General features: G+C 58.8%; 1 protein-coding gene across 1 annotated transcript in view; it reads left to right on the forward strand.

Annotated features, from left to right (window-relative positions):
• Positions 1-9,594, forward strand: part of ACSF3 (acyl-CoA synthetase family member 3) — a 53,573-nt gene extending 43,979 nt beyond the window's left edge. The window contains exons 8-10 of the mRNA XM_053952432.1: positions 7,202-7,336; positions 7,817-7,928; positions 9,376-9,594. Coding sequence (XP_053808407.1) covers positions 7,202-7,336; positions 7,817-7,928; positions 9,376-9,493 — 365 coding nt within the window. The 3' untranslated portion in view covers positions 9,494-9,594. The remainder of the gene's footprint in view (positions 1-7,201; positions 7,337-7,816; positions 7,929-9,375) is intronic.
• Positions 9,595-13,264: the final 3,670 nt, after the last annotated feature.

The following is a 13,264-nucleotide window of genomic DNA, read 5'->3' on the forward strand; positions in this document are numbered from 1 at the left end:
AGCAGGGAAGGATTTCTCCTACCCCCTTTCAGTTTAAAGCCATTCCCTGTGTCCTGTCCCTCCATCCCTTGTCCCCAGTCCCTCTCCAGCTCTCCTGGAGCCCCTTTAGGCCCTGGAAGGGGCTCTGGGCTCTCCCTGGATCCTTCTTTTCTGCAGGTGAACACGCCCAGCTCTCCCAGCCTGGCTCCAGAGCAGAGGAGCTCCAGCCCTGGGAGCAGCTCCGTGGCCTCTCCTGGACTGGCCCCAGCAGCTCCACATCCTTCCATTGTGGACTGCAGGTGGAACCTGCCTGGAGAGCACCTGCCTGTTCCCACCACAGGGACAGATCTGGGGCTGCAGCTGCTGAGCCACTCTCCTCCCAGGCCCCGGGCCCTGCTGGAGGATTTTGGCAGCAGATTGGAGTTGTGCTGCCAGGCAGGGCTGCCCGTGCCAGGATAGCAGCTGGATCCAGGAGCGCAGTGCTGGCCCTTCTCCCAGTGCCAGTGGCTCTGCTGGGCAGGGTGGGGACACCAGGAAAGGCTTTGTCCTGCACCCAGGGAGAGAGTGGGGGCCCTGGGAGCTGCTGGGGAGAGGGTTTCCTCATGAATAACTGCTGTGGAGTTAATATACATGTGATTTTTTGAGGAAGTTTCAAACTCTGCCCCTCAGGAGCCTTTGATGCTTTATTAATGATCACGGGCTGTCCAAACCCCCCGTGCTCTGCAGAGGCAGCTGGGCCTCGGGGCAGCCCCAGTGTTCTTGGACAGGGCCTCCTGTGAGCCAAGGAAGGCATTTGCTGGCCCAGGTGACCTGGTGAGGGTAGATGGACTCGAGTATCCCCTCGGAGTCACTCCAAGATTGTGACACGCTCCAAAGGGAGCAGCAGGTTGGATTTTGGGAGCCTGGCAGGCCTCAGACCCTCCTGGTCTGAGCAGGGTGGAAAAGGTGGGGAAAAGCAGGAGCTGATGATTTCAGCTGCACTGGGATTAACAACAGGAGCTGCTGAACCCTGGGCTGCTGGGAATGCAGCCTGCTTCCAGGGAATGTGCGTGCTGAAGGGCTGGGGTGGATGGGGATGACTGGGGAGAGGAGACCCAGACTTCCCAAGTCTAATTAATGTTAATTAGCTACAATTAGTGCTCGTGACCTCTGTTGGCAGCCAAGATGGCTGACAGCAGGGACACACATTCCTCACTTCCACGCAATAAATCAAGCTAAAGTTGCTCAGTTATTTAGCCTATCATTTAGCATTTCATTAAATAGATCTGTGCACATACATCAGCACTGCTGAGGCGGTGTCAGTCCCTGCAGGAGCAGGGATGGCTCCCATCAATCCCAGCAGTGCCAGAGAGGCTCTGGATCACCGAGGGTTGCACCTTCCCCAGCATCTCTTGGGTGCTGGGAACTCACCCGAGGCCCAGGATTCCACCAGAGAGTGGCTCACAGCGAGGTGCTGTTGGTTCTGCAGGGAGATGTGGCTTGGAGAGAGGTCTCACTCAGAGGATGAGGTGGAATTCCTGAGCTGGGGACAGCCTGGAAGGTCCCAGTTGGAGGCAGGACGTTGCTTCAGTTGGGCCCTGCTTTGCCACCGTGTCTTCTCCCATCTCTCCTCCTAGGGAACAAGCAACAGGACAAGAGTGAACAGCCTTCCCTGATACCTGACAGCCTCAGGTGTTAGGGGAGCTTTCCTCATGGAAAGGGCAGCCCAGCCCTGGCACAGCTGCCCAGGGCAGCACTGGAGTCTCTATCCCTGCAGGGATTTAAAATCCATGAGGATGTGACATTTGGGGACACGGGTTAGTGCAGGGGGACAGGTGCAATAGACAGTCTTAAGGGCCTTTTCCAGGCTAAATAATTCCATGATTCTCCTAATGCCAGCAGCATTCCCATGACACTCTTGGAGGGGCATTCTGCCTCTTGCTGCTGCAGGATTTGTGTTGGGCTGCCCCAGGTGTTCTGTGCCCTCCCTCTCCCAGAGCTCCAGAAATAAATGCCCCAGTCCAGGCTGGCACACTGTATCAATCTTGTTTAATAGACTGGAAAGCTTATTGCACGGCGGCAGGTCGCGGGGACGTCGGGGTGATGGATTGCACCTTCCCGCAGTCGAGCGCCGTTGATATATAATGAAATATTTATGATTTATTCCAGCTAATAAACTGGAGTGAAGTGTGTGATGTATGTGAGCAGATGGGGGATCTGTGGATGCAGTTTTCGTGCTGTGGGGGGAGGGAAAGGTGGATGTCTGTGACGGAGAGGCAGCGCTTGGCCGCCCGTCCCACGGCCCGGCCACAGAGGGGATGAATTATCTAATTCCTATAAAAAGCCTTTAGCACTTGCCTTATAATCATTTATCCACCCCACGTGGCTTTTCTCCAGCACAGGAGCCTCTGGGAGTGGGAACAAACCATTTCTTTTTGCTCTGGGCTTGGGAGCTTGTGCCCAGAGGGATGGGAAGAGAGGCAGAGTGACCACAGGAATGTCACTGCTGTGCCACACTTAGCAGATTCCCAGCCCCACTGTGTCTGTACTACCTGCAAAACAATCCTTCCCATGGGTTTAGGAGAGTGGTGAGACACTAAAATGCCCTGGGAAGAGCAGGGAAAGAGCACGTGAGAAATGTGACAGGCACATGGAGCTTACGGCTGCAGGAGGATTCCAAAGCCTGTGAAGGAGCATCTCCATGGTCTGCTGCTGGAGCTGATCTGCAGGCAGGAAAACTGTGCTGAAAGGAGGAGGATGGAGGAGGACCTTCCTGCCAGCTGCCTCTGAGTGGTCAGGGGGACAATCACAAGCCCTGGATGGGCCCCTGCATGTCCCCATCCAGCTGTGGGTGTTGGGGTTGGAGACTTAATACTGCAAAATCCTCACCTGGTGATGGAGGTTTTAGCCCCCAGATTTTGGCTCTGCTCTCCCAAGTGGTGAGGATCGGGATCAAGGCTCTTCATCACCTGCCTGGGTTGTTGGACCAATCCTACCTGGAAAATAAATCATAATCCTAATCAGCAAGGTGTGTCTGCCAGAGGGCGAGCTCTGCCTCAGCCTGATGGACCAGCAGCATCAACAATGACTCCAGGGAAGTGGGAGGCAGGTAGGAGTTAATGCCAGGGTAGAGCAAAGATCCAGAACCTCCTGCCCACTGCTCCTGGCGTGTGAGGCCACTCCTCATCCCGCCACTGTCCTGCCAGCTGTTCCCTTTCTGCCTGAGTAGCCTCTGGGTCGGTGTGCTTGGAGATCCTCTGCTGAAAGGCACCAGAGAAGGGCAAAGAGTGATTATTCCAACTGCCTTCCTGCAAGTTTCCCGAGGGTTTTCCAGCTGGGAGCTTGCTGGTCCCCCCCACACGCTCACTTGGTGAGAGCAGCAGTTCCAGAGGAATGCAGGAGGGCGAGTGCACTGCTCCAGCTCTTCCCTCTGGAAATGAGGGATCATCCTGGCAGGAGAACAGCTGACAGCAGGGAATTCCGCCTGGAACTGGGGTGAAAAAAACCCATAAAGGCTCCCAAAAGTGCAAGGTGGGGTCTGAAGGAGCTCTGCTGGCTGCCCATGGGTGGTGACTGTCCCCAGAAGAGCTCTTCTGTGTCCCTGCAGGTCCGTGTCACCTGGAGCAGTGGCTGTGAGACATTCCTGCTCTCCATCCCCACTCCGAGGAGCACCGGGCTGAGCTCTGCATGGAGCATTTGAAAGCCAAGAGTTTGCAAAAATCAGGAGTGATTCATTAACAGCAAAAAGGTCTAATTAATATTTGAACGTGCTCCAAACCACATCCTGCTGCTGGCAGGGAAGAGCCCCCAGCATCCCCGGCGCCGCTCCGGCCCCTGGAGCTCCTGAGGAGAGCATTAACTGCCTCCAGAGCAGGAGGCTGAAATCATCAGCAAAATCATTTGCCTTTCAAAGGGGACATTTGCTGTTTCTTGGTATTTCCTGCTGTGCAGCACATGGTCTGCTGGAGCTGGGACAGGCACGGGGGTACATCACGTCTGCAAAGAGCCGAATCCCCTGGGAATGATGCTCGTGGACCAGGCTCTGCTGGTGGCATTGAGGCTTTGGTTTCAAACCTGGCAGTGCACATCCTCAGATGGGAGGAACACCCAGGACACAGCCAAGTCAGAAACATCCCTGCCCTCAAATCGACTGTGTCAGGACAAGAAGATTTCACTGATCTTCCCTTTCCAAGTGCAGACTCTTCTTCACATCACACTTAAAGGTCAACACCAACTCCTCTGCCCTAACAGACTTCTTCACTCTCCTAGAGTCTGGGAACAAACTTGAAAACTCTTGGGAAGCACCTGCCAGGTCCCCTCTGGAGCTCTGAGCACGAAGGAAGAGGTGCACAAGTAGTGTGGGGTGGGGAGGCACTCCCAGGAGCCGCGGTGCCGCGTGACAGTTTGTAAATCAGCGCGCTCTCGCTGCCACCAAGCTGGTGACACCTGTTACCAAACAGTCCCCCAGGCTTCCGAGTGACATCTGTCCCCCAGAGCAGGGATGGTGTGCCTGGGGTGGGCTCCTCCTGGGGGCTGACCTCTGCTCATCACCTGTGTGCAGGGTTGGGGTCTTGGACTCACGGAGCCCCAGTACAAAGCCAGCACTATCCCTGTTTGTCCAGCACATCCTAGAACATTCCTGACCCTCTATCTTAGACCAGGCTGAAGTCACCTGATTTACCTAAAAAGTCATTTTTTATGCATACTTCAGCTATCTTAGAGCTCCCCGAAGCCACTCAGTGTTTCATTTCTTGAGCCAAAGCGTTCCCTAGGTCAATAGTTGGTTGTACCTTTGATGTGGGAACTCTGCTATGTTTGCCAGGAACAAACTGCCCCATGGGTGAGGGTGTTGACACAGGTGAGGGTTTGATTCTGCAGCTCAGCTCGAGGAGCAAAGGGGCTCTTGTTCTCCACATGCTGGGAAGCAGCTCTGGCAGCCTCTTGGTCCCCACGAGGTCTCAGCACTCAGTGAAGGAGGTGCTCAAACTACAGCAGAGTCCCAAGGGCCCTTTTGTGTTTGCAGTGAGGATTTTGCAACTTGAGGAACGTCACGGCAGAAATCTCCGCAGTTTGAGTTGGGAAATGTTGATCTCCATTGCCCGTGTCTCCTCCTGCATCTCGCTGGGAGGGTGCTGAGGGCTGGGAGCAGGTTGTCCAGAGAAGCTGTGGCTGCCCCTGGATCCCTGGAAGTGCCCAAGGCCAGGTTGGACAGGGCTTGGAGCAACCTGGGATGGTAGAAGGTGTCCCTGCCATGGCAGGGGTGGAACAAGATGAGTTTTAAGGTCCTTCCAACCCAAACCTTTCCTTAATTCTATGTTTTTAACTGGATAAATATATCTAGAGCCGCCTGTAACTCCAGCAAAGGGCAGCCCCCGCCGGTGCAGAGCCTGCTCAATATGCAGCTCAGCAGAGCCTTTAACATTTCACAGAACAGATGCCCACTGAGCATCTTGAAACAAATCCAAAGGTAGCGGTGACGGCTGCTGTCAGGGAAGCAATAATCCCACGGCCCCGGCAGCCGCAGCTCCGGCGTCGGCCACGTGCCACGAGGTGCTGCTGCCACGGCTTTGTGAGGTGACAGGGGCTGGGGGCAGTGGCCCAGGCAGGCAGAGGAGGAGATGGGGTGTCAGAGACCCTCATCTCAACGGCCAAAATTCCCTTTCTGGTGCAGCTGGCCCAGGGCAGGGAGTGCTGGTTGTGGTTCTGAGCTGCATCCCGCTGGATGGAGCAGCTGGGATGGATGGGACACAGCACCAGCAGCTGCCCACAAGGGCTGCTGGGCTCGTGGGGCAAGGGACTCACCTGTGACCCCCAGGAGGACGGGCACAGTCCTTGCTGTGGCTCTCGGGGCAGCACCACTTTGGAAGTGACACTCAGCACTGCTGGGGACAGTCATTGAGCAAATTCAGCATCCTTTTAACTGGTCTCCCTGGTGTGGGAATTCCCCACTGGCTTGGGAAGCAGGGAATGCTGCATGTGCCACTGCACAGGCTGCCTGATGTGCTGGGCTGGAAGCAGATGGTGCAGGGCAGAGGGTAACGGGGCTGTCCTCAGTGGATGGCATCCCCCAGGGCACTCGGGGCTGTCAGCGTGGGAAGTGACAGCCAGGGCCTGATGCTGGAGAGGAGCTGGAAAGGAAGAGACAGGGGGAATTACAGAGCTGGTCCCAGGAGCTCACAGTAGTCACAACAATAATGTGACATATCCCCTGCCTGTGCTGTGCTGCCAGTGGAATGGAGGGATCCGTGTGGGAAGCAGCGATGGCGTTTGTGGGGAGCACAGGGATGGGAGGGGAGCAGAACTGTCAGGGACCATTCGCCCCATCAGGGCAGAGGGAAAGCAAACGTGCTGGTTTCCTGTACTGACATCCCAAAGAACGACGTGGGAACTGCGTGCCACTGAACCAGGGCTGAATTCCCTCTCCTCTCCCCATCTTCTCTGTGGGAATAAGCAGCTCCTGCTCTCCCAGTGCCACCGTTTAATGAATGTGCCCTGTCCCACCGTGTGTCAGTCACACACCACGGGATCAGGGTGCAGGAGGCAGTTCATCACAGCAGCCATGACTTCCTCCCCACTCCAAGCAGCCAAACACCCAGAGAGCCCCAGTTTCAAACTTCCCTCAACTTCAGAATGTTCCAGACAGCCTTCAGCATCCACAGAGTGCCAAGGGGCAGGCAAATGCAGGAACAATTAATCATCCCCTGGCTGAGCTGAGCGGCTCAGGATTTTGGCAGATGCCAGCTGAGCAGGGACACAGCTCTTCTGGGGAACAGCCTGGATTTTCACGACTGATTCTGATGTTTCCTTGCCCTGGCAGTTTAAATGTCTGGGCCTTTGCTGCACCACATGCAAATCCCACAGTGCCAGAGGTGAGCTGGAAATGGGATGTGAAAACTGCACCACTGCTGGCACTGCTGTCCTGTGGTACCTGGCTGGGCTGATTATGGGATCACACCTGTGGGAAGGACAGCTTGGACCAAACATCTTGCTCAGGACAGGCTCATTTTCCCAGTGTCATTCCCACCTTTTTTTTTTTTTTTTTTTTTTTTGTAGAATCACAGAATGGTTTCGTTTGGAAGGACCCTAAAGCTCAGGATTCCTTCCCAGTATCCCATCCAACCCTGCCTTGTAGCAGTGGGAACCCGTTCCCCCTTGCAGCACCACCAGAATACCACATCCACAGGCCAGGAAAGGTAGAGGGGGGGTCAAGGAGCAGCCTCTGATGGAGCTGCTTGTTTTCCAGGAGACACAGCAGCATACAAGGATGGAGTGTACTGGATCAAGGGCCGCACCTCTGTGGACATCATCAAAAATGGGGGGTTCAAAATCAGCGCGCTGGAGGTGGAACGTCAGCTCCTCGCACACCCCCACATCACAGGTCTGTGCTCTCCCTCCTGCTGCCTGCCCAGAGGGGACAGAGCGTGGGGACACTGCTCTGGGGGCAGCCCTGCCTCAGCACGTGCCTGGAGCCCCCTCCCACAAGGGGATGTTTAAATCCCACAGTTCCTGCTCTCCCAGGGCCGGAGCTGAGTCAGCAGCAGCTCCTGCCTGATTTTGGAAATGAGGCTGCAATTAAATCTGCCCTGCCCTTGTGCGAGGGGTCAAGAAGTGGTGCCCCCAGCTCCACACCACTCTGTACATCATCTTCCTCCCCCTTGACTCCAGATTCTCCAACCATGGAGCTTCCTGCCTTTTCCACGCTGAAAAGCTCTGTTCTTGTGCCAGCACAGAACTCCACGGTGTTTTCCCGTGCTGACATCCCGTGGCATTTTCCTCCTGACACCTGAGCCCCTGTTCTGGCCAGCTGGGCCCCAGGAGCTGCTCAGGTCCCTGAGGGCAGTGGCTGTTGTCCCTGCAGACGTGGCGGTGATCGGGCCCCCGGACATGGTGTGGGGACAGCGGGTCAGCGCCGTGGTGAAGCTGCGCAAGGGACAGATGCTCTCCGTGAGGGACCTGAAGGACTGGGCCAGGTAAAACCCCACGGCAGGGGACACGGAGAGCAGGCTCAAAGCCAGCAGTGTCCTCAGCAGGGACATGCCATAGGATCACAGAGTCATGGAATTGTTTAGGTGGGAAGGGATCTTAAGGCTTGTCCAGCGTCACCCCCTGCCATGAGCAGGGACACCTTTCACCAGCCCAGGCTGCTCCAAGCCCTGTCCAGCCTGGCCTTGAACACTTCTAGGGCATCCAAGGGCAGCCACAGCTTCTCTGGGCACCCTGTGCCAGGGCTCAGCACCCTCACAGGGCAGAATTTCTTCCCAGTATTCCATCAATCCCTGCCCTTTAGCAGTTTGAAGCTATTCCCCCTTGTCCAAGCACTCCAGACCTTATAAAAAAAGTTATTCCCCCTCACCTCCTCTTTTCCCATCTGAACTAGCCCAGCTCCCAGCCTTTCCTCACAGGAGAGGCACTCACTGTGCTTTAGGTGGCTGCTCAGCCCTAAATCTCGTGCCAGGGACATTGGTGACCCAGCCAGGAGATCCCTTCATCCCCCACCTGCAGCCTTGGGGATGCCCCAGGTTGTTTGGGGGGGTCCCTGGTGCCAGGCAGGGGGCTCTGCCCAGCCCCCCCCCGTACTCCCCTGCCTGCCCCACTCCCAGAGCGTTCCCTGCACGTCTCTTCCCGTCGCTGTCCCCAGCTCTGTGACAGGGACGTTGCTCTTGTGCCCTTGAACGCAAATGCCCCGCAGGGTCCGGCTGTGCTCCCTGCCCAGCGCCGGCCCCCGCCCGCCTCTCCCTCTCGCCCTGTCTCTCCCCTTTATTTTTTATGTCACTTAGGCTCTCTTGGCCCCCGTTCTCGCACTCCCTGGCAGGAGACACATGTCCCTCTTCAGAGTGATTCATTTTGCGGCTTTCGCCTTCCACGGTGCTTCCCGGCGACAGGCGCCATCCCGAGTTAGCGGCTCCATATGGCCGGGTGCTGGTGGCGGCGGGGGGAGGAGGCCGGCCGGGGCTCGAAGGGCTCGCCAGACTTGGCATCTCGCATTAGAGTCGGTGCCAGGCGCTGCCGGAGCCGGGCACGGCCCCGGGTCGGTGACACACGGGCAGCAGAAGGCAGGAGAGCCCCCCCTGCGCACCCCGCGAAGGGCACGGGGTGCTGCTCGGGGCTGCGATCGCTGCCAGTCACCCACACCCCCCCCGGGGAGGCGATTCAGCTGCGGTCCCCTGCGGGGCTGGCACCAGGAGCACGGGGGGCTCTGCACCGCTGCATGCCACCCCTGCCCTGGGGACAGTCACTGATCCCAGCCGAGGAGCCCCCAGGATGAGCTGCTCCCACTGAGCCAGGCTGGGAGCTGAGCTTAAATGGGCTCCTGGGATGTGGGTGGGGGTCCCAGGTGGGGCTGGTTGGGGCTGTGGCTGCTCCTGGCAAGGCTCAGCTGCTCCTGCCCAGCTGTAACAGCTCCGTTTGGTGTTCCAGGGACAGCATGGCTCCCTACGCCATCCCGACGGAGCTGATCGTGGTGGAGGAGATCCCGCGCAACCAGATGGGCAAAGTCAACAAGAAGGAGCTTCTGAAACGCTTTTACCCAGCCTAGTGCCCACCTGGGGGGGCTTGGCCATGATCCACGGCCATTCTGCCCCTGAGGAGGAGCCAGGGCATCATCCCTGGCAGCTCTGGGCTCACTGCAGCCTAGTCCTCAAATCATGTCCAGTAAAAGCAGGATTTGTCCCTCCTGGCTGAGCTGAGCCAGAGCTGCAGAGTTAGGGTTTCCTTGTGGGGAACCCTTTGCAGGAATCACAGAATCACAGAATGGTTTGGGTTGGAAGGGACCTTAAAGTCCATCCAGTCCCACCCTTGCCATGGGCAGGGACACCTCCCACTACCCCAGGGTGCTCCAAGCCCTGTCCAACCTTGGACACTTCCAGGGATGGGGCAGCCACAGCTGCTCTGGGCACCCTGTGCCAGGGCCTCTCCAGCCTCACAGGGAGTGATTTCCCAGCAGAAATAAAGAATAAATCCAAAATCACACATAAATACTGACTGTATTATCCAGTGCATCCACCACCATCAAGTGATCCCAGTGCTCTGTTGATAAATCCCACCTTTCAGCGTGGAAGTTTGTCCTGTTGGCTCCACACGTGAGCTGCCAGCCCCAGGGGCTCGATGATGCCAGCGGGGCACAGCAGCCCCCAGCCAGGGGGTCCATCTGCTCTGGTCCTGTCCCGTGCTGAGGGGCTGACAGGGAGTCCAGCTTTCCCAGCAGCTGATGGGGCTCTGGAAGCACCAGGGAGGGCAGGAGGAAGAAGGAGCACAATTACAGGGATTCCTTTGTTAGGGTCGCTTGAGCCCCAGAAATATGGGACATGTAGAGAACATGGAAAGGACATGGAGGGGACCATGGAGGGGACCACAGCAGGCACATGGTGCTGGGCAGAGTGGGCAGGGAGGGGCTGGGATGAGAGTGGGGCTGGGAAAAAGGGGAAGGGGATGTGGATGGGGACAGGCTTTCTCCTGCACAGGGCTCTGGCCACAGGCCCGCTCTGTCCACGCCAACACCCTGCCCACAGTGGCATCTCCTGGATTTTGGTACTTCAGGCTCAAAAGGACTTGAGATGGGGACACGAGGGGCACCCAGAGCTCCTGAGCCACCTTTCACTGTCCCACATGCCAGGCACAGGGACACACGTGTGCAGCCCAGCACCAGCGGGAGGGCCCGAGCCGATCCTTTGTTAAAACATCAACGATGCAGTAAATTTTTTAACTTACCAAATAGATCAATATCAAATTATCATGTCTCGCATTCATAACTCTTAAGCAAGCAACAATGGAGAGAGACAAGGTCACTGGAGAATAAATAGCAGAGAAAGCTCTTAATGATCTATCATTCTCGACAACCCCGGGCACCCCGCACCAGCCCGGTGACAAGATCATTAATAAAACTCTGCAGGAACGCTATCGATTGCTTTGATGGATGATCACAGGTAGCAAATACTGTAAAACACCTGGCTGTCACACACAAAATGAGGAGTTTGACTCACACCTCGGCACAGGGACCGGCCTGGGGCTCTGCCAGGTTTGCTCCTTGGGGATTCCCACAGGGAGGGGGTCAGGGGTGACCCCCAGTTTGGGGCTGCCATCCGTGCTGGACCCTCATGCTCTCATCTCCACTCGCTATAGGTGGGACCTGTTAATTAAAAGCCTCATTAAAACACCTGGTCACAGTGGCCTGTGTGGGAGCTGAGCTGGATGGAGGTGGGGTGACCTGGTGCCACTGGATGAACCTGGAGACCTCCAGGAACACCAACACAGCCAGGCCTGTAGGGATGGATGGGGGTCCCAAGGCCGTGGGCTCTGCTCCTGCATCCCTCGGGGTGCAGGGGGGGCTCTGTGTGTCCCCCCAGCTCCAGGCTCTGTGCTTGCCAGCCACATCAGCATTGACGGTCAGATCATATGTACACAACCATTCAATTACCCCGTAATGGCTGCAGGCGATTAAGCCATCAATCTCCTTCATTAGGGCCTGCCAGGCCCGGCCCAGCATCACCCAATAAAACCATTAAAACAACAACAACCCAGAGCAGCAGCTTTAATGCATTGACCGTAACCTCAGCCCGTGACAGCGCCGGGGGTGCCCCCGAGCTGGGGACCCACTCGCCCCGAGGAGGTATTGCCCTGCTGGGGTGTCCCCGGGGAGCTGGGGGCTGCCCACCCCTCTGTGCCCCCCCCAGCCCGGCACGCCAGGACCTGCTCTAGCACTTTATAGCTGACATTATCTTTTATTGCCACATAAAATCCAAGCTCTGGTGGCTTTATGGGGCTGCACCGGCGTGTGGCACCTCTGCACTCCCAGCTGCTCCCTCTGCCCTCCTGGGCACTGCCATGACCCCCTCCCCAGTCGCTGCACTGGGGTCACAGCTGGTCCCACTGCACCACACGTGAGGGACATGACTGGTGCCACACTGGGGTCATGACAGGTCCAGCTGCACCCCACGCTGGAGACGTGACTGTCCCAACACACACTGGGGTACAGCTGGTCCCAACCCCCGTGACACGTGCACTGCTGGGCAGGTCAGAGGGTGTCAGTGGGACACTCCAAAGTGGGGTCACCCAGCAGCCAGAGCAGCACGGGAAGTCGTAGTCCTGGGCTGGTTTGTGAGACCCCAAATCCCTGCAGCGCAGCGGGAGCCCCGGTTTGCAGGGGCAGGGGGTGTCAGTGCAGGGACAGCAGGGGGCCGGGGGTCGCTGCCGTGTCGTGCTGCAGCCGTGGCCGTGCCACCGGCAGCCCCGTCCCCACGAGCGGGGCTGGCGCCTTGTCAGAGCCTGTCACGTCTGCCACCCCCGCGCCGCGGTGCCGGTGGCAGGGAACATCTGCTCGGCCGCCCCGCTGCCACGGCGCGTCAGGGTCAGGGGCAGCCGCCAGGACCCCCGGCCTGCGCCGCCGGGGCGGCTCCTCGCCGTGACACTGACTCGGGGTGACAGGGCAGCGGGGCGGACGGATGGCATCGGACACACAGACGGGCAAGTGAGCGCCGCTGCCCACGCCACGGCCCAGCCGCGCCGCGGGTCACCCGGGCCCGACGCTCACCCGCTCACCACACGTCCCTGGGGACACCGACAGCCCTGCCACCTGCGTATGGACGGGACACATCCTGCACGCCTCCTCCTGTATCCCTTTTCCCACGCCTTGTTCCCCATCCCCGTGCTGGTGACCCGCACCGGAGGGCACCGAGGGCATTTATTCCCAAGGGAAGGGACGATGCTGGGCGGGGGCCCCACAGCTGCCGAGCGGGGTCGAGGTGGTGCCACCAGTGTCACCGACACATTTTCACTTCCTTGCCAAGCCCAGGACTCGGTTTTCCCGGGAGGGCAAGAACTCCTCGACCCCTTCGCCCTTCCCGGGGGGTCGTGGGTCTCCATCCCTGCTGCACCGGGACCCCCGGGACCCCGCGCCGACGGGCGGGGGACGTTCCCCGGTGAGGCACCGCGGGCTGCGAGGACGGCCGGGACCGGGGCCGGTGGCCGGGACGATGCTGCCACCTGGTGCCACGGCACGGCGGCGGCGCCGGGACAGGCACCGGGGGTCGGGGGAAACACCGGGACCGGCCGCGGAGGTCGGAGGAAGCACCGGGACCGGCGGCCGGCGTCGAGGGAAACACCGAGACCGACAGCGGGGGTCGAGGGCAGCACTGGGACTGGTCGCGGGGGTCGGAGAAAGCACCGGGACCGGGGGGTCAGGGGGCAGCGCCGGGACAGACAGCGGGGACCGAGAGCCCTGTCGGGACTCCCGGAGCAGCCCCCGCCCGGTGGGAACCCGCCGGGCCCGGGAGACGCGGGCGCTGCCGGTCCCTCTCCCGGCTCCGCGCTG

The sequence above is a fragment of the Vidua chalybeata genome, chromosome 11, assembly GCF_026979565.1.
Source record: "Vidua chalybeata isolate OUT-0048 chromosome 11, bVidCha1 merged haplotype, whole genome shotgun sequence".
Lineage (NCBI taxonomy): Eukaryota > Metazoa > Chordata > Aves > Passeriformes > Viduidae > Vidua > Vidua chalybeata.